Source organism: Chionomys nivalis, chromosome X (assembly GCF_950005125.1).
Source record: "Chionomys nivalis chromosome X, mChiNiv1.1, whole genome shotgun sequence".
Taxonomy (NCBI): domain Eukaryota; kingdom Metazoa; phylum Chordata; class Mammalia; order Rodentia; family Cricetidae; genus Chionomys; species Chionomys nivalis.
In genome coordinates this window covers 113,271,243-113,290,273 of record NC_080112.1, presented here as the reverse complement: position 1 = coordinate 113,290,273, position 19,031 = coordinate 113,271,243, and the positions used below count along the sequence as shown (strand labels likewise).

Below are 19,031 nucleotides of genomic sequence, written 5' to 3'. Positions count from 1 at the left end.
AGCACTGGCTGCTCTTCCAGAGGACCCGAGTTCAATTCCCAGTACCCACATGGCAGCTCACAACTGTCTGTAACCCCAGTTTCAGGGGATCTGGCATCTTTACACCAATGCACATAAAATAAAGTTAAGTAAATTATTTAAAAAAAATACTCAAGAGACACCCGCACTCCCAACTGTTAGTAGTCCCACAAAATCATCAAGTAAACACCAATAAAAAAACCAACCATAATACATGCTTTCTTTCCCAATTTCATCTTCATTGTTTTTCTACCCTTTTACATTTTGATAGAGCACAAAGGTGGTTGTTATCTTGATCAATTGGGATATTTAAATTGTGATACTAATGTGGTTAAATTGGGCCCTGATTAGAGTTTAATCTAATTTTTTATTGAGCCCTGGTTAGAGTTTAATTTTTTATTTTTTTTTAAAAAGCTTTAAGCAAATCATTATAGGTGGGGTAGTCCTATGTGCTAGAGTATGACTTTCATAGTCTGAAAAAAAATGGGAAAATGTTGATTAGAATATATAAGAATTTGTACTATTTTTGTGGGAAAGAGTATTCGAGTAAAGAATACATGTTGAGCTTTTCAGCATACTTGTTTAATCCCAGAATTTGGTCTAAGCAGAAGAATCACAAGTTCAAGAACAGCCTATGTTATAAAAGGAAACCATGTCAAAAAACCAGAAAAGAATGTAGATTAGACCACGCCACATTTAGCTGATGGCTAGCTAAATGATGGGTGTGTGTGTGTGTTATTTTGTGTTAGAATGACATGATAGTCTCTTTGATTTTAAAATTATTTTTATTTTTTAAAATGCTTGGTAATATGCATTGTAATAGTTATTTCATTATTTTATTTTCTTTGCAGAGATGGCATAGAGTTTGCTTTTAAGGAGCCTAATCCACAAGGGGAGAGCCATCCACCTTTAAATTTGGCATTTCTTGATATTCTCAGTGAATTTTCTTCTAAACTGCTCCGACAAGATAAAAGAACAGTGTATGTATTTTCTAGATATGTCTAGCTTAACTTCATTTTGAAATTTTCAAGAACAATTGTTATACTTGATTTTTCTTTCCAACACACATCTGTAACATTATATTAATATATAAATCTTTCTACTTCACTTCATGGTTTTATAATGTCTGTATTCTGTGAACAGTACTGCACTGTAGTATTGAGAGTTCTTTTCTCAGTATTTGTGTACCTTTTGAGGTAAAACTACAGTGCTTTGTGAATTCTTTGCTGAATACTCGCTGTAGACCAACTAAGGAGGCAGCATTTAAAGGACCGTAATATTGAAAATCCATCAGACTTACCCTGTTTTGTCTGTATCCTGAAATGTGGCTGTTATGGAAAACAAAACTACATATTTTTTCCTTTAATTAACTGTTTCTCTCCTTAATTTAATATTTAAAGAAATTCCTGTGCATTAATTTCCTTAAATGGTGATTTATGGAGAGACTTTCTAGTGCCCGCCCTCTTTCTAGATCCTTGAAGTATACAAGAATAAAAAATTAGAAATACCACATAGTTGAATGTCTTCTGAAAACTCACTATAGATTTTGTATGAAATTCTAAAGAAGACAAAACTAAATGTTTACTTAGAGACTTGGATTTACTGAATGGGAAGAGAAACACTAAATTTCTTCCAAGGGCTATTGGGATATTTTATATTGTTGAGTCCATAGATTCCATGAGTACATTCATTTGTGATAGGGATCCAAATGTATAATTGGTTTCTGTGCACTATATTATATGAATTTATTGTAGCAAATTTTGCATTGCTTGGACAAAGTCCTATGTACCTGTTGTTCTAGCTCTTTGGGACACAGAAAGATTCAAGGGCAACCTAGCAACACAGTGAGAGTATCTTTCTGCTTTTATAAACATTTTAAAAAATATATTTATTGTATGTGTATACACATGCATGTAGGCCCCAGCACACATGTGGAAGTCAGAATACAACTTGTGAATGACTTTTTTTTACTCTCCTGGCTAATAGCATTGAACTCAGATCATTTCAGCCTTGGCAACAAGTTTCTTTACCTGATGGTCCATGTTGCTACCCCTAGACTTTGATCTATAAACCAAATTCTTAGACCATGAATTACAGAAATGCTGATTGAACAATGTCATTTCTATTGTAGCAGATGAACAAGACTAAATAGCTCTGGTAATGTTATATTTTTAAGGATGTAGAGCAGTAGAACTGTTTATACATTATTTGTGACCTAAATTGATACATGATTAGTTTTGGAATGATCTGACATTATTTAGTAAAGTTTAGGTTTCTTTCCATCTATCTCCAGGCCTAGTCACTTCATTTATATGTACATACTCTACAAAATCTTTGAACTGTGAATATAATAAGAACTATTAAAAAACAGGGAATATTATATTGTTTGAATATGGAAAATGTCAAAATAACTTCTCCTTTACCTAGAAGAATATGCACCAGTATGGCTCAGGTTATGGAATATAGTCAAAATTGATTGATTTAAAATGTGTACATGGGGTTTATATATAAAATAGTCAACTTAGTGGAAACCCAGTGACAGAGAAGCAGAGAAACAGGAATGGCTTCTACGAAGGCTACTTATTTGTTTGTCTTGTTCTTTCTTCCTTGAGACAAAGTTTCTCAGCCCTGTTTCCCACCAATCTCTAATAATTTACATGTGTCCACTCAATAGTGCTAGAGTTATGGCATTTGCAACAATGCCCAGCTTTATATGTGAGTGAGTTCTGGGGCATTTGAACTCAGCTCCACATGATTGCTGGCCAAATACTATTACCCACTGAGCCATGTCCCTTGCCTAGAGTCTTCTTATTGTTAATATTCTGTTAGGGATATAGTGGGCATGGAGCTCTAATTTTTTTACCAAGTAGTTTATTTTGGCTCAAATTTTGAGTCTTGTCTCAGACTGGTATTGGTTTCGAGACTGGCAGCCAGTTCATAGGCTAGTGTGAAGTGTAGTGTAGTATGGCTGAAGTATGTTGTAACCAGAAAGATATATTTAATCGTTACTACAAAGCAGTTTGATATTTTCCCCCTTGATTTTCCTTATGCTGATAAATCTGAATTGATTGGAATTATTTATTCCAATTACTTCAAATATTTTAATTATGTTAGTATAGTTAATTTAAGCATAATGTAGACTTTGTAAATTTTGTTGCATACATACCCTGAGATCCAAATGAGTCATGACATTGTCTGTTTCATGATTACAATCACATTATTTTATTTCTTTATTTCTTCATTTAAAATGGAGAGAATGTTTTCTGTACAAAATTGTAAAGAAACTTAAGAAAAATGCTTGGCACCTAGTTATCATATGAATAATAAATTTTGATGTCAGAATTTTACATAAAAACTTTATGATAATTTGGATTAAAGTGTAGACACATGTTTTCCACCAAGCTGAAGTTCTGAAGATAAGAGATGTATATACTTATTTAGTGCCAAGTATATAGCAGATGTTCAACAAATGTTAAGCTGGAATTGTTGTAAGGGGGCTGCTGTTTTGTTTTCCGACTGCCCAGACTCCTGAAATAATCACACAGAAACCATATTATTTAAATCACTGTTTGGCCCATTAGCTCTAGCTTCTTATTTGCTAACTCTTACATCTTAGTTTAACCCATCTCTATTAATCTCTGCATCACCACGAGGTCGTGGCCTACTAGCAAAGTTTCAGCATGTCTGTCTCTGGCATCGGCTCCATGACTTCAAACTTCTTCCTTTCTCCCAGCATTCAGTTTAGTTTTTCCTGCCTAGTTCTGTGCTATCCTATCAGGCCAAGCCAGTTTCTTTATTCATTAACCTATAAAAGCAACACATAGATAGAAGGACCTCCCACACCATGGAATACTCTCAAATATTTTATTTAATTTGAGGTTTTTGATAGACATTTTCTCTTCATTGTGCTGCTGGAGTTAAGATTAAGTAATGAAGTTCTAGACTCAGGTTCTTACAAGGAAGGGTTGTTTTGAACTAGCAGCTCTGCATCCAGCTTAATGGTTTCTACTTCTTTTTAAAGGTATGTTTATTTGGAAAAGTTCATGACCTTTCAGATGTCACTCCGAAGAGAAGATGTATGGCTTCCTCTGATGTCTTACCGAAATTCTTTGTTAGCTGGTGGTGATGATGATACCATGTCAGTCATTAGTGGAATGAGCAGTCGGGGGTCAACTGTACGGAGTAAAAAGTCAAAACCATCTACAGGAAAACGGAAAGTGGTTGAAGGCATGCAACTTGCACTCCGTAAGGACATAGTTAATACTGTTGAAATTTATTCTTCCTGCTGACTAACTGAATTGTCATTAAGAGTCTCCTTGCTTATCATGTGATATATGATACTCAGTTGTAGCTTATACAATGTATCAATTATGCATCAATGTTCTGTTTTAACCATTTTACGTACATGACAGTCAGTCTGTCAGCTCTTTGAGGCATATTCTCCCTTTTTAGATGAGAAGTAATACAGATTGTTACTTTTTAATCACTATTCTGTACTCTATGTGTATGAAAATGGTTCCGATATGAGATAAGATCATTTTGTTGCAGCAAAACATGTTTTAAAATATTGTAATATATAACCTGAATTTTTATTCAGAAATAAATAATTGTGAAGAACATAATAGAAATTAAAAGTGATGCTTGTCATAGGTAGGAATGCATTATGCATTGTGGTTTTGGTCTCCTAGCATCCCAAAAGTGGCTCAGTATGGACCTAGGGAAATTTTTCCTCTTTTCTCAGTTGCTCTTAAACAACTTAGTGCAATTGTCAAGAACTGTTGTAGTTATCGTTGCTGAGAAAGAAATTGTCTTAAGACTTGGTGTAGTAAGGTTATGGTGCCTAAGCTAGAAAGGCCTAAAGACTGGTGGCTGCATTTATATGGAAGCATCTTCACCTACATACCCGACATCACCTGAATTGTCTCTCAAAAAACCCTTTTATAATGTCTCCATATCATCATCTCACTAAGCCCCAAGAATATTATTCTAAAAGAGGATGTGGAAGCTACCGGTATAAGGCCTCAGCCTGGAAACTTCTTTAATATTCTGTTTGCAAGCAGTAGAGGGTGCATTCCCTCAACTCATTGTTTGCTTGGTTTTCATGAGACAGAGCCTCGTGATATATCCCGAGCTGGTCTTGAACTCATGAATCTCTTGTCCACTTTTCCAAGCATTGGGACTAGAGAAGTGTCCAATTTTAGACTTGGCTATAAAGTCCCAGCACCACTGCAACTAAGGATAGAACCCTGAAATTGAAATGTGATGCTTTATAAGAAGTATCATGTTTGATACATGAGTCAGCAAATTAAAAGGATGTTTCTTGAATATGATTATAAATCTTAAACTTTTCTTTGAGTAGTTAACAATTTGTGTCGAGTCACCCAAGTTACTCCTTTATCTGACAAGTAGATTATTAAATTAGATGAAATTTTTACAAACAATATAAATGACCTTTTTAGGTATTTGGATAGCTGTATATAAATTGCCATTAATAAATGCATGAAAGAGCTGGACAGTGGTGGTGTACACCTTTATTGCCTGCCAGTGTTTGGGAGGAAGAGGCAGGCAAATCTCTATGAGTTTGAGATCAGCCTGGTCTACAAAGCTAGTTCCAGGACAGCCAAGGTGTTTACACAGAGAAATCCTATCTCAAAAAAACAAAACAAAAAGTGAATAAATAAATTAGTGGAAGGCAAGATAAATTCCAGATCAATGGAAAATGACCCTGAACATAATAGAACACAAAATAATCTTAACTATATTATATAATGTGACGTTTTTGTCTGTTCCCTTGAGTACTTGGACATTAGCACATTTATCCTCAAAACTCTTTTCTTTAAAACATGTGCACACTCTTTGTCTTGTAGTAAAATACCTCATAGTAACTAGTTTTACAGTACTATTAACTCAGTGACATGTAACTTCGTCATTTGCAGTCATGGGGACACCTATATGTTTTGGGGGGGATAGATTTTGCAGGTGTAACTTTTTAATAGTCCACTACTTAATGTACATATAGACTTGTATTTTCTTTGGCTTTAAGGTCTTAAGACCTGTTCAGCCACCCACAACCTGTAGACTGAAAAACCACCCTTCCTACTAATCCCCATCCCTAGTACTAAGTTTGACTTCCCTGAGCCACATACTTAACTCTGTTTGGCCTGTTACTAGGCCAAGGCAGTCTCTTTATTTAACCAATGATAGTAACACCTAGACAGAAGACCTCCTACACCAATTAACCTTCCTATTCTTAAGCCCACCATCCATACTACTACCATATTGACTAAAGCATGTAACTTACCAAGTTGATTCTCTTTCTTCAAACTGTTACGAGAAGTTTCTTGTCACCTTAACTGAGACCACAGTATGTTCCACACATTAATTCTTTTTTTATTGCATTGGTTTTTAAAACAGAATCTCACTGTGAACTTCTCTTTCCACCTCATCCTGAATATTGCAGCTTGCCTACCATGTACTTGACTACATACTGAATTTTGCTTCTTTATTCATTCTTATCTTTTTTTGCTGTTTTAATCTTCACATTCCTATAGTAGCAAGGTTTTGGGTTGAACCATCTGAAATTGGCATTTTTGTAGGTCAGATATCAACAGATTAATGTGATTTGGTCATTGTTCTTATGATCTATGTAGAAACTCTTTCTTAGTGCAGATGCTACCTGCTCTTACTATTACTTCTGTGTAGCTGTCTCTAAACTGTCACTGCTCTTATGCCCTCTGTCTCGCTTTTCTCGTAGCACTTACAATACTGTGTTTTAATTTGCTTGCCTGTTGTTTCTTCACAAGCAGACTGTATGACCAGGGAGGAACATAGACCTTTGTGTGACCCAGTATACTCTAGTATATGGGAAAACCAGATGTTTGTTGTTTTAAATGAGTTACATTAGACTCCAGATAAGTTACAATTAGTAGCCAAACTTCATTGCTGTAAATTTTCTCTTTCAGCTGAAGAAAGCAGTAGTAGTGACAGTATGTGGCTGAGCAGAGAGCAAACACTGCATACCCCCGTTATGATGCAGACACCACAGCTCACCTCCACTATTATGAGAGAACCTAAACGATTACGGCCTGAGGATAGCTTCATGAGTGTCTATCCAATGCAGACAGAACATCATCAAACTCCTCTTGATTATAAGTAAGTATATTTCATCAATTTCTTTACTAGAACTTTATTAATTACATAGAAAAAGTTAAGTTAAAAGAAGAATAAAATTCTCCTTGAAGCACGCAGGTAACATGGATGTTAGCTCAAAGACAACAAGAGGAAGCAAGGCAACAGCAGGAGAGAGCAGCAATGAGCTATGTTAAACTGCGAACTAATCTTCAGCATGCCATGTAAGTGAGAGTGCCTTATTGTCTGAGTCTAGGAAGTTCACTAATTCATTTTAACATACTTTAATGTGTGCCGTATCTACAATTTCAGCAAACTCTAGAGTAACTATGCTGAAATAATCAAGGAACTAGATTTTGGTCTTTCCAACAGAAAAATAAAATGTTTTAAGTCAAATACTAACTAGTTAGCCAAAGGACCAATCATTACTTAGACTGATCTGTTGGAAAAATATAAATATGAATCCTTGTTTATTTTGGTACACAGAATTAAAAATACATTTGTGTTGCATCTTAATTATATTCCCATCTTAGTTCAGGACCTCATCTTTCACCTGAACTATTATAATTAGCTTTCTAACTGGTTTTCTTCCTTTAAACTCCCCATTTATCTGCTCACCAAACCTCTCCCTTCACACTTTCCACCACTCCATCATTCACACTACCATCCAAAATTAAAATTTTAGAATAAGACCTTACCATGTAACTTTCTTACTTAGAACTTTTCCATGGCTTCCCATTGCCTGCTGGATAAAGTTCAATTTCTTTACTTAGTTCATGGCATGCAAGATCAAAATTTGCCTCCTGCCTCCATTTTAGTATATCACATCTCATTACCTAGAAACTGATAGAACATGGTGAAAACAGACTTAAGTGTCACCTTAAGTGAAACTGTAGTCATCTATGATCCCATAACTGTTATATTTGTATTTCTTACAGCATTTGCCGTAATGTATTGTAATTATTTATGTATTGCAATTTTGTCCAGTTTTCTAGACTGTGAGCTCCTCAAGAGCAAGGACCTCATTTATTGCTTGTTAGAACTTGACACATAGAAAACATTAAGCAAATGTTCATGGAATAAGTAAATGTTCAGTGTTAAAAATTGTTCTTGCTTTGTTTTTACTGGATTCTGTATGGGAACTTGATGAATACTTCAGAAATTTTGATTAGAAATTTTCATGAAATTGCTGACGAGTAGACTTGAGATCATGCTTTATATACATGGCAAAAATGTTATTCTAATTATTTTAAGTTTGAAAGCATTGTAACATAATGTATTTTTTTAAACTTGGGAGATAGTGGTTGTTACCTCTTTTAAAGTTTATATTTTGTTTTATTTTGTTGACTTTAAGAATTCACCACACCAATGGTGGCATGTAAATATTCACCCTATCTCTGTAGTGGTTTTAAGAACCCCTATGGATGCACTAAATATGCACCATTATGGCTTGTCTCCTGTGCTCATTGTCTGCACTAGCACTTGGTTTTGTCCTGTTTCTCGTGCTATATTGTCCTTATTTTGTATTATACTTATGCTTGATTGATCCTACCACCAATTCTTTAGCTTCTAGTTAAATACCATCCAAGCAGTTCAGAATTCTGCCATATAATTATTTGGTTTATATTTGTCCTCTACAAACTTGGTACCAGTCACCAGGACCTTTGTGGTCTAGAATATCTCATTATTTCAGTACCATGTTCATTGTTCTTTTTGTTTTCAATGTAGTTTGGTTCTTGATTGTAGGCAATCGCTAGAAAACTAAAAGGGATTATCTGAGTTGAACAGCTATCACCAGAGGATTCTTTTGGTGGTTGTACCATAAATGGTTGATTGCCGGAAACATTAAAGTACTTTTGCTTTACAATGATTTTTCTTTCATTAATGATACCTATCCTGTAACTAATTTCTGAATTACATTTTCCTCCATAGTTTATATCGTATATACCTTCAGTGTATACTGTAAAGGAAATACAGAATGGATTTCTGGTTTTTGATTATATGATATGCAAAACACAAAGATTGCCTTTGCCTTTATTTTCACAAAAGAATAATAAAATTGTCTTTTATTATCCAGAATTATTATGCCTGACATAGCATATTTGTTCATAAAGCCTGAATCAGATATTGTGATCCACTGTAGTATTGTGTACATTGAAACTACTTAATTAAATAATTTAGGCTTTGGTGAGTTGTTTTGGGGATCTGAGGGATCTGAGGGATCTTTGGAAACGAAAGACAGTAATGTCAACCAAACTGGAAAGCAAGAAGTCACATGCAAATTCATCACTGGTCTACCTACTTTATGCTGATCTGTTCTAATTTGTGAATTTAGTTTATTTTACCTGTGATTATGTGAAAAAAAACACAGCTTTTGATCTTGATGTTATTTTTCATTTTTATATGAATTCTTGACTGAATTTCACAATGGAGGAAATCAGCTTTGAGCATTGAGTGTTATATGAGGCAGAATTAATTTTCTTAGTGTACCTACCCTTCTAGCATTTGATGGATATATTGTAATGTGTATCATGTTGTCAATTTTATCTGTTTTCCCTTAGTATATTGTAAGCTCCTTGAGGGCAGGATTATTGTTTTACTCACTTTTTTTTCATCCTTAGGATACAATGGAAGCCTGTCATGGAGTAGGCATCATGTGATGTGTGAGTGAATGTGTGGCTGGTGTACACATTTGGCATTGAATGAATGAGTCCCTAATGATTAACATCAGCGCTATGTATAATCAGAATATATGCATTCTAAAAATGTCATTTCTTTGGTCTGTTTTATGTTTCTTTATTAATTTGTGTCCTGCCTACTTTCAAAAAGGATTTGAGGTATCTGCTATGTTCACATGTGGAAAATTCTCATTGAATATTGTATATGGCATATCAGAAGTAACAAACTAACTGTATTGAAGTAATGTAGAATAAACAGATTCTTAGTATTTTTAAACAAGTGAACATTGGGATTTTGACACCATTGATGTCATGATCAATGCCTAATTATTCTCCCTGACCTTTAATTCCATCATTTTCCATTATACTCGAATATAGAAAGCTACATACTTGCCACCTATATGTCAGTTGTCATGATATTGGTTCAGATCTTTACCTTGTTTTATATTTCTCTAGTCGGCGTGGTACAAGCCTAATGGAAGATGATGAAGAGCCAATTGTTGAAGATGTTATGATGTCCTCAGAAGGAAGGATTGAGGATCTTAATGAGGGAATGGACTTTGACACCATGGATATAGACTTGGTAAGAAACATCTAGAAATAAGAATTTGTTTTCCTGTTTAAATCCTTTGAAAATAAAGTTGCTATTTCTTAGAGAAAGATTAAAAGAATAAGTTCTACAAATATGTTCAGGAATTTAAGTATATGAGAAGGGATTAAAGCATATGTTTTAACAGACTAAATACACAGTAGGGGAACAATTGAGCTGGGTAGTGGTGACACATAACTTTTAGTCCCTGTACTTAGGAGACAGAGGAAGGAAGACCTTGGAGTTCAAGGCCAGCCTGGTCTGTAGAGCAAGTTCCAGTCCAGCCAGGGCTACAGAGAGAAAACAAAGAAAAATATATTATTAACTTGGTTGCAAAGTTGATCAAAAGTTTAAGTTTCTGAAGGCAAGAAGTATTTTTTAAAATATTCTCACATTTTGAAATAATAAAAATTGTGATTTTATATTTGAACTTAATTTAATAATGTATAGGATTGCAAAGGACTTTATTTTGCTTATTTTCACTACAAAAATCAAATAATGTGTAATGTTTACATACTAAGTTTTAAAAAGTATTATGAGTATATTAAGTATCATCACTTTCTAATATAGTGTATTAGAAATATATTTCAAATGTAGTATATTACAATCCTGGTAGAAACCTTTTGCTGAGGCATACTTTTATGTTAAAAGTAAAGTTAAATTACTGGAAACACAAGACGGTAAATACATACAAGATTTTTAAAAAGTAAGTTACATATGGTTAGAGTATATGTAGTATGCTTATACATTTTGACAACATTCTCATTCAGCTTTGTGAGATAAATTGAGATGATAAAAGACATTAAAGTATAAAAAGTTAACTTACCCAAGGAGAAGAAGAAATCTTATAATTGGTAAAGCTGAATTTATAACAAGCCGAGTCTCTGTGGTCATGGTATTTAATGAGTATTCTCCTTGAAAAAAAGAAATGCTATGTCCCTTTAGAGGAATGTTATATGGTGTCTTTCAAGGAAAATGACATTATAAGAGTGATTGTGTATGTGTGTGATTTTTTGAAACAGAATTTCTCTGTGTAACAGCTCTCACTGTCCTGGAACTTGCTTTGTAGACCAAGTTGGTCTTGAACTCGCAGAGATCTGCCTACCTCTGCCTCTTGAGTGCTGGGACTAAAACCATGCTTCACCATGAATATTTTTAAGAGTAAAGTGAAAAATTATTGTTTTTACTTTAAGACTATTTTTCTAATGAAGTTCTTTGTACTTATAACCATTCTTGTTGTGGAGGGGCATGGGAGGTTGGCAAGCAATGATTGAATTATTTTGTGGTACACCTGAAAAATCACATAGACCAGAGAACTAATGACATTAATATGTATGGATATTTTCATTTACTATCTTGTGTATAGGTATAGAGAAGCATCAACTTTCTCTTTTCTTTCCTTAGCCACCATCAAAGAATAGACGAGAGAGAACAGAACTGAAGCCTGATTTCTTTGATCCAGCCTCAATTATGGATGAATCAGTAGGTTTAATTTAAATATGCCCCAGGATTTTTAAATCAAACAAAACTTTAGGCAATGATCTGATGTGCAGTAGTAATAAAAAGTTAAAAGTACTTTTGGAATTCTTGACCAACTGGTATTTGAATGTTGCCTTTAGACCTTTCTTGTAGGTTTGTGTTGCCTATTGAAGGTTTTCAAATGATTGGATGATATAAATCAGAATTGTATCTCAAGAATTCTTTGTTATTTATGAGTGGACAGAATAGCGGAATAATTATAGTATAAAAGCATGGTGAAAACTGATGACATATAACTGAGACTAGTAGCACACACCTGTTATTGCTGCACTTTGGACACCATGTGGACAGTTTTTACCATGCCCTTATATTATAAAAGAGGATTATGAGGTCAAGGCCAATGTTGACCACATTGTTTCAAAAAGAAAAAATAAATACCCAAACAAGAGTTTTGATAATGAAAAGTGATATTGATCTAAGATATGATCTCACCAGATAAGTATTTTCGTCTTTAATACTTCATTCATACTTTCATTGAGATAAGTACCACACTGGAATACTAAGATAGGTTAGTATATGTTCTTGAGTACATGGCTCTATAGCAACAGAAAACCTGACTTACCCATAATTCTTTAGTTTAGATGTATATTGAATTATGTGGTATTTAAATGTATTTAAAAGCACCAGTATTAATTTGATAGTAGTTACTGTCATATCTACGTAACTAAAGCTAAAATCAGTTCTTATTTGTGTTAAATACCAAGAAATGTGATTAGGAAGTTGAAATGATAAATTATAGTCAAAAGCTAGAGCTTTCCATTTTTTTATGTATTTATATAGTGCCATTTGTTTCCCTCATAACATGAAGGGTACAAAAAGATGTTTGTCAGAGTACTAAAATAATGAAACAGCCGTAGAAACTGTACCCATTTTGACATTTAACATGCAGAGAAAACTACAATTTCATGATGTAAAAAGAAATGGGGAACCAATATTTGTATTAATATAATTATCACATTCTAATATATATTGAATACTGAAAGTAAATAGACTTTGTTAATTTTATAATGTTTTAGATTCCTGTGATAATGAAATAAGGAAGTGAGCACATGTACTCATATATATGTAATTTTATAGCATTACCACATGATGGCAGCAGTCACATAACTGAGTGCTAAGTAATCTTTAAAGGTTTGGGTACCTTTAGAAGTCTTCGACTCTTTATTTTAAATTTCCATGACTTTAGTGAATAGTGTCTTAAACATAACATAAGAAACAGGATTAATAGAAGATACTAAATGCAAAATAAAATCTGTCTTATAGTAAATACAGAATAATCTTACCTATGGTAAATATGATCAAAATAGTAAAACTGGAATTTGAATTCCTTAATGCCTGGTTCCATGATTCTATAATTATAAATGACGTGTACCTCAAAGCACTTAATATTTATAAATACAGCAGGCTACTCTAAACAAATCCTAATTATCTTTGGGATGTGAGTCTCACATTGTCTAGTAATGGTAGTATATGAATATGAGAACATCACTTTGGAGTTGCATACACATAGGATTCTAATTTAATAATATGGTTGATTTTACACCTGGAAATAAAATTGGTTTATTTCCTATGATACGGTCATTTTCCTGCCAGTATTTGCATAACACTCCAAAGTTTAATATTTGTACTTTGAAATACATGCTTGAGTTTTTATTAATGCTGACATCAGAAACAGGTATAATGTGTTAACTCAGAAAACCATGTCAGTAGTATTAAACTTCTCTTACTAGAATTATCTGTAGCGTAAAATAGAGAAGGAGAGCTCAATATAATGAGGCTAATTTAATATTCTAGTTGGGGAATCTGGTTGTAAACCACTGTGTATAAACCAAAATGAATGTCAGCTGTTTGTATGCTCTCAGATTAGCCACTATGTTATAAAAATACATGAGATTATCTTAGTACCACACTCTACATAAAAACTGACTACTGGGCTCAGTGGGTAAAAGCATTTGCCATTTTTCCAGTGGACCTGGGTTCCATTCCCAGCACACACATGGTGGTCTACAACTGCCTATATAACTGTGGTTTCAAGGAATTTCATGCCTTCTACTGGTCTTCACAGATATGGCATTCATGTGGTACACATACATGGAGGCAAAACACACCAACAAATATTTTACCCTTTCTTACAGTACTTGGGACTCTTTACTCAAAGCCATGAGTATTTTGGCTAGAAGAAACTTGTAAACATCTAAAGTCTAGGCCTCTTTAATTAAAATATTTTAACCACCCAACTCTTGGCTAACCAACAAGAGAACCCCGAGTCTTCTTAGAGAAGCAAGAAGGAAAAGGGATGAGAAGTGCAGTAGTTTTGAATAATGAAGAACTGTGTGACTCTTTTTTGTTTTTATTACTGGAGAGTCCACACACTTTACTTGATAATTTGATGCAACAAGACATTAATTTCCTTTTGCTTAAAAATAAATGTCTTCAGATGAAAATAATCATAAGGTTCTGACTTCTATTCAAGTGAGACGTCTGAACCCTTCCTTTGTGATCTCACTCCTCACTTTCTGGGTTTGCTAGCCAGTGTCACTTGCTAATTTACAGGTTAAAGTTTACTGTATATCACTTAGTAGTCTAATACTGTATATTACATATACATATATTATGTGTATTATATGTATATTTTATGCTGTATATACATAGATGTATTGCTCTATATATACACAGATATGTATATATATACACATATACAGTTAAAGTTATGTGCTAAAAGGGTGGAGTTATTTCATTTTAGTGACTGGTTATTATCAGATTTTGCTTACCATTATTTTTCTAACTGGAATGCTTAAAAAGAAAAAGCACCAGTATAACTCATTTTGCCTAGATTTTACCTTAATTGATTTCTTAAAATTTATACTTCTTGTCACTAATTCAGAACAGATTTTTCTAAAGAAAGATTTTTATTTTTTATATAGCTCTATTGTTTTTGGATTTTTCTTTGGGTCATTATGTTCAGATGGATGCCTGTTAAGAAAAACAAAAGCAGCTTACTTGAGGGTACAAATGGCTAAGTTCCTAAGACTTTCTTAAATTCTTTCCAGTGAACCCTTGCTAGAAGGATATGCATGGAAGTACATTCATTTGTTCTTTCAACAAATCTTGAGTTCAGACTTCAGGGGATTATATAACAATCATGCCAGAGTTCCTGTTCCTTAGTTATGTTTGAGTTAATTGACATCTTAATGAATACTAGTGTTATTTTATTATTTATTAATAATAATTTTATTTTTGTAATTATGAGTCTGAAAAGACATTATCAGAGTTGTTTTATTAATATTTTATTTAATATAACAATTATAAAGTATAATATTTACATATTTTATAAGAGATAAATGACTATTTTAACAAATTTTTTTTTCCCTCTCTCATTAGGTTCTTGGGGTGTCAATGTTTTAATACCAGTACACATTTAAATCTGTGGTGAAGTCATTTTCTAAGTGGAAGAGGAAATTTATTAACGTGTGGTAGATACAGTGAAATTCTGTGCAGATTTTTCTCTAAGGAGAATATAACATGCTTATGCTTACCAAGATGAAGTGCATTGAGGGGCAGTTTTGTTTGCCTGAAAAAAGTAAAGGACAAGTAAACAATTTGATGATAAGCTACAGTTTTTCTTAGAAAGTAAATATTTTATTTATGCGCTGTTAGTTGGCTTTTAAATGAATTATTTCATGCTTTTTTAAAAAAATATATAACAATCTGAAGAAGTATTTGGTACAGATAAGAATCTTCTCACATTTATTTACTGGTTGTACTAAATGATGACCTCTGCTGGATTTCTGTTTACATCCATGGAACAAAAGTTAAGGATGGATTTATTCCCTGACCCCGAAATTGTAGGATAGAATTGTTTTTAGCATTCATAATTTAAATGCTTAAAACATCAATCAACAAAACTTTGTTTTAAATGTTGTAATTGTGGAAAAAAGTTAAACTTATAAGCAGAACTTTTACAATTTTTTCATCTAAAATGTATTTTAAGATATTTTTAAAATCCAAGAGCTTCTGTATACTTTTCAGAAATACCCAGATGCAGTGTACTGCCAGAAGGTATCCAGTCTCAAACATGCTTATCCCATATCAGCCCTGAAAGTTTGCTTGTCCTTTAAGATAAAAATGTAATGTTGTGATATTCCTTCCAGTAGTGCCACTGTATTTTGTCTCCAAATAAAAGAAGCTTATTGTAGTATGTTTGCAGAAAAATTCTAAACAAAAATTATACAGCTTATTAGAGTGTGGGAATAGGGATCTAAATTTTAAATAAAATTATATATATATATAAATTGGTGCTGATTTTATAATTGCGCAGTTTGTTTAGTTTTTTTCTTACTTTTAAATTCCAACTTAAAATTATGAGGTTTCAGAAATATATTGAAAGTTTAACAATGTTTAAAAATAGAAAAGCATGGCTGTTCATGCTTTAAAATGATTTTTAAATTTGTATTTTATATTGTTTTATCTATCTGTCTTTGCAAGCAGTCTTCAGGTTAAAGATACTTCTAACAGGTTACAGTACATTTCCTCTGTATGTAAATTAGATGGGATAATAGAATTCATAACCCATAATATTCTTTGAAAGCTAAGCTTTAAACTTCATTTTATGTCCTTTCACAAATGAATTAGTTTAAAACAGAAAGTGGCCACTTGCCATTTTGACATCAACTCATTTTGCGAGGCTTAGGCAGCTAGACATCGTTTAAAACAAAATATTAACTTATATTACATGTATATCTATCTTTTGTCAGTCGTCTCTCAGTTCTTGAGGTATATTATTTTAATCATTCCATGCCTTAATATGCTTGCAATACAAGAATATCTTCAAATGTGTGAATACCAAAAGGCTTCTGGTTTTTCGAGTCAGGAAATCAACATGCATTGGGCTGTGGTAGCCAAAAAACCATAGGTTAGATGAAAGACCACAAAATACACTTAATTTTATTAATTCATGGTTAACGAATAAAACCAGACTTGTCTAACATACTTTCCATCTACAAACATTGTTATGTGCAGACGTATTGCATATGTTCTTTTACACACCACTGCATTTCCTAGAACTGCTGAGAGGACTGTATATATGATTTTAAACCTAAGTTGACTTTTGTTTTCACTCTTGAAAGGAATACTTCTTTGTGAAAGCAGTTCTTACAGCTTTGTTTTCAACCAGCTAAAAATGTTTTATATATTACTCTAACCTGTTGTCCTCCACATTCTATTGTCCTAATTGTACTGTTTTCTGATTTGTATTTATGTCTTGAGACAGTAACTTTTTGAATAAAAATAAACCTACAGTATGTTGTATGCTTTATCTCTTGTAATCAGAAGGGGAGGGTAATTCTAAATGCTTTACAAATTATATCTATTATCACACATTTATGTGTTTGAGTGGGGCTATTTATAGAACACATCACCAGATTATATTTTTAATAAATCACGTATGTTTTTAAATGTGACTAAATCCCTAGTTGGGTTGTTTGAAATAGAAACCTGTAACTATTATTGCTTTCGTTTTTATCTAGTATAGGTTAAACAGACTTTGAAATGCTTGCATTGTTCATTCAGGATATATTTTAATTCCTACTGTGCCTGATGTGTGAAAAAGTTTTTTCCCCTCACAGTTAAATGTAAAAAATAAAGTCATTAAGTTTAGAATAAGTGCTAGGACAAAAATCTAGCAACGATTCCTGTTTTAAAGACATCTATTTTGGATAATGGGCTCATGATGTGGCAGTACAAGTCAGCATTTGTAAAAGAATTTATTATTGAAAATTGTGTCTTTGTGAAAATTTGCATTGTATTTTAAAAGTTATTACTATCAGTGTACATTGTTCATTTTCATTGATTTGTAAATCATACAAGGAGTCTTGTATCGTCAGTGTTTCTTAACTAAACTTAGACAATAGTAGGTAATATTGCTCGCCATTGTTTTAAGGAATTTATATGTAATGATTCACAAACTGTCATGACACGAGGCACGTTATTTTCCCCCACTTCCTTATTTTTACAGATCAAGAGGAGGTGAAAAAAATGAGTCACAGCAAAGTTAGCAAATCCTAAGGATGAGCGGGTAATAAGTGATTGGGCTGGTGTTCAGACCCAGAAGATCAAGCTGTGTTTTATCTCACATACTGTTGAAACTCTGATGTTGAAGTATGTGCAACCAGGTGTGCTGGGTAATGCCTGCTTCTAATCCCAGCATTTCAGCTGCTGAGGCAGGTGGTCATTGCAAGTTCAAGAACATCCTGGCCTACATAGCAGGTTTCAGGCTTAAACTGGAAACACACACACACAAAATCACATAAAGGTAAAATGGCATAGAATTCATTGTGTCCTTCATGGTGGTTCTTTAAAGAATCTACTTATCTATAAAACTGAATAGTGTGAGTAAACATTGCCTTTATTTAATATGCTCTTCAGCTGGCTTTTATAACCGATACAGTATAAATATGAACACTGAGCTTTCAAAAGGTACTTATAATAGTTTTAAAAGTTGGGATACTGGAATAAAAAGGCTAATTTAAGAGCGATTTCTTTAGTGTCTTCCCACAAAGGGAAATTTGGGGAAAAAAATCATAGGGTAGACCAACAAGATGGCTTAGTGAGCGAAGACCATTGCAGCCAAGCCTGATAAGTAGGTTTGACCTGAACCCACATGGTAGACGGACAGAATAAACTCTCCAAGTGTTTTCTGATTGACACGTATGTATATGGATGCATGCAAGCATAAACACAGTAAATAAATTTAAAATTTTTAAGGGGGTACCTGCTCAGATAGATTGTTATGGTTGCTGTAATGATTCAGCAAAATTGAGTCACTAAAGCATAAGGCGGTAAAGTAGAATTGGTTTTGACATTTTTGTACAGTTCTTAGGAATTAGAATGCAGGTGTAATGCTTTTTACAAAGTGAATCAAGTATATCGTGCAGGGTGTTATTGGAGGCTCTCATTGTAAATGTGCTCAGGAAGACTTTTTGTAAGACAGTTGACTTTCGTCTAACATTTTATCATGAAAACTTTAGAACATACAACAAAGTTGGAAAAAGTTAATGATTAATACATTTTGTACTTGGCAT

General features: G+C 33.3%; 1 protein-coding gene across 7 annotated transcripts in view; it reads left to right on the top strand.

Moving 5' to 3' along the window:
• The window catches only part of Stag2 (STAG2 cohesin complex component), a 135,550-nt gene extending 118,298 nt beyond the window's left edge, over positions 1 to 17,252 (top strand). For 6 of the 7 annotated variants that reach the window (XM_057759094.1, XM_057759096.1, XM_057759097.1 and 3 more), the window contains 7 exons: positions 870 to 998; positions 4,040 to 4,263; positions 6,981 to 7,170; positions 7,260 to 7,370; positions 10,281 to 10,407; positions 11,818 to 11,895; positions 15,334 to 17,252. In XM_057759094.1, the coding sequence (XP_057615077.1) occupies positions 870 to 998; positions 4,040 to 4,263; positions 6,981 to 7,170; positions 7,260 to 7,370; positions 10,281 to 10,407; positions 11,818 to 11,895; positions 15,334 to 15,357 (883 nt within the window). In that variant the 3' untranslated portion in view covers positions 15,358 to 17,252. The remainder of the gene's footprint in view (positions 1 to 869; positions 999 to 4,039; positions 4,264 to 6,980; positions 7,171 to 7,259; positions 7,371 to 10,280; positions 10,408 to 11,817; positions 11,896 to 15,333) is intronic. The other variant, XM_057759100.1, reaches the window with a different exon arrangement.
• Positions 17,253 to 19,031: the final 1,779 nt, after the last annotated feature.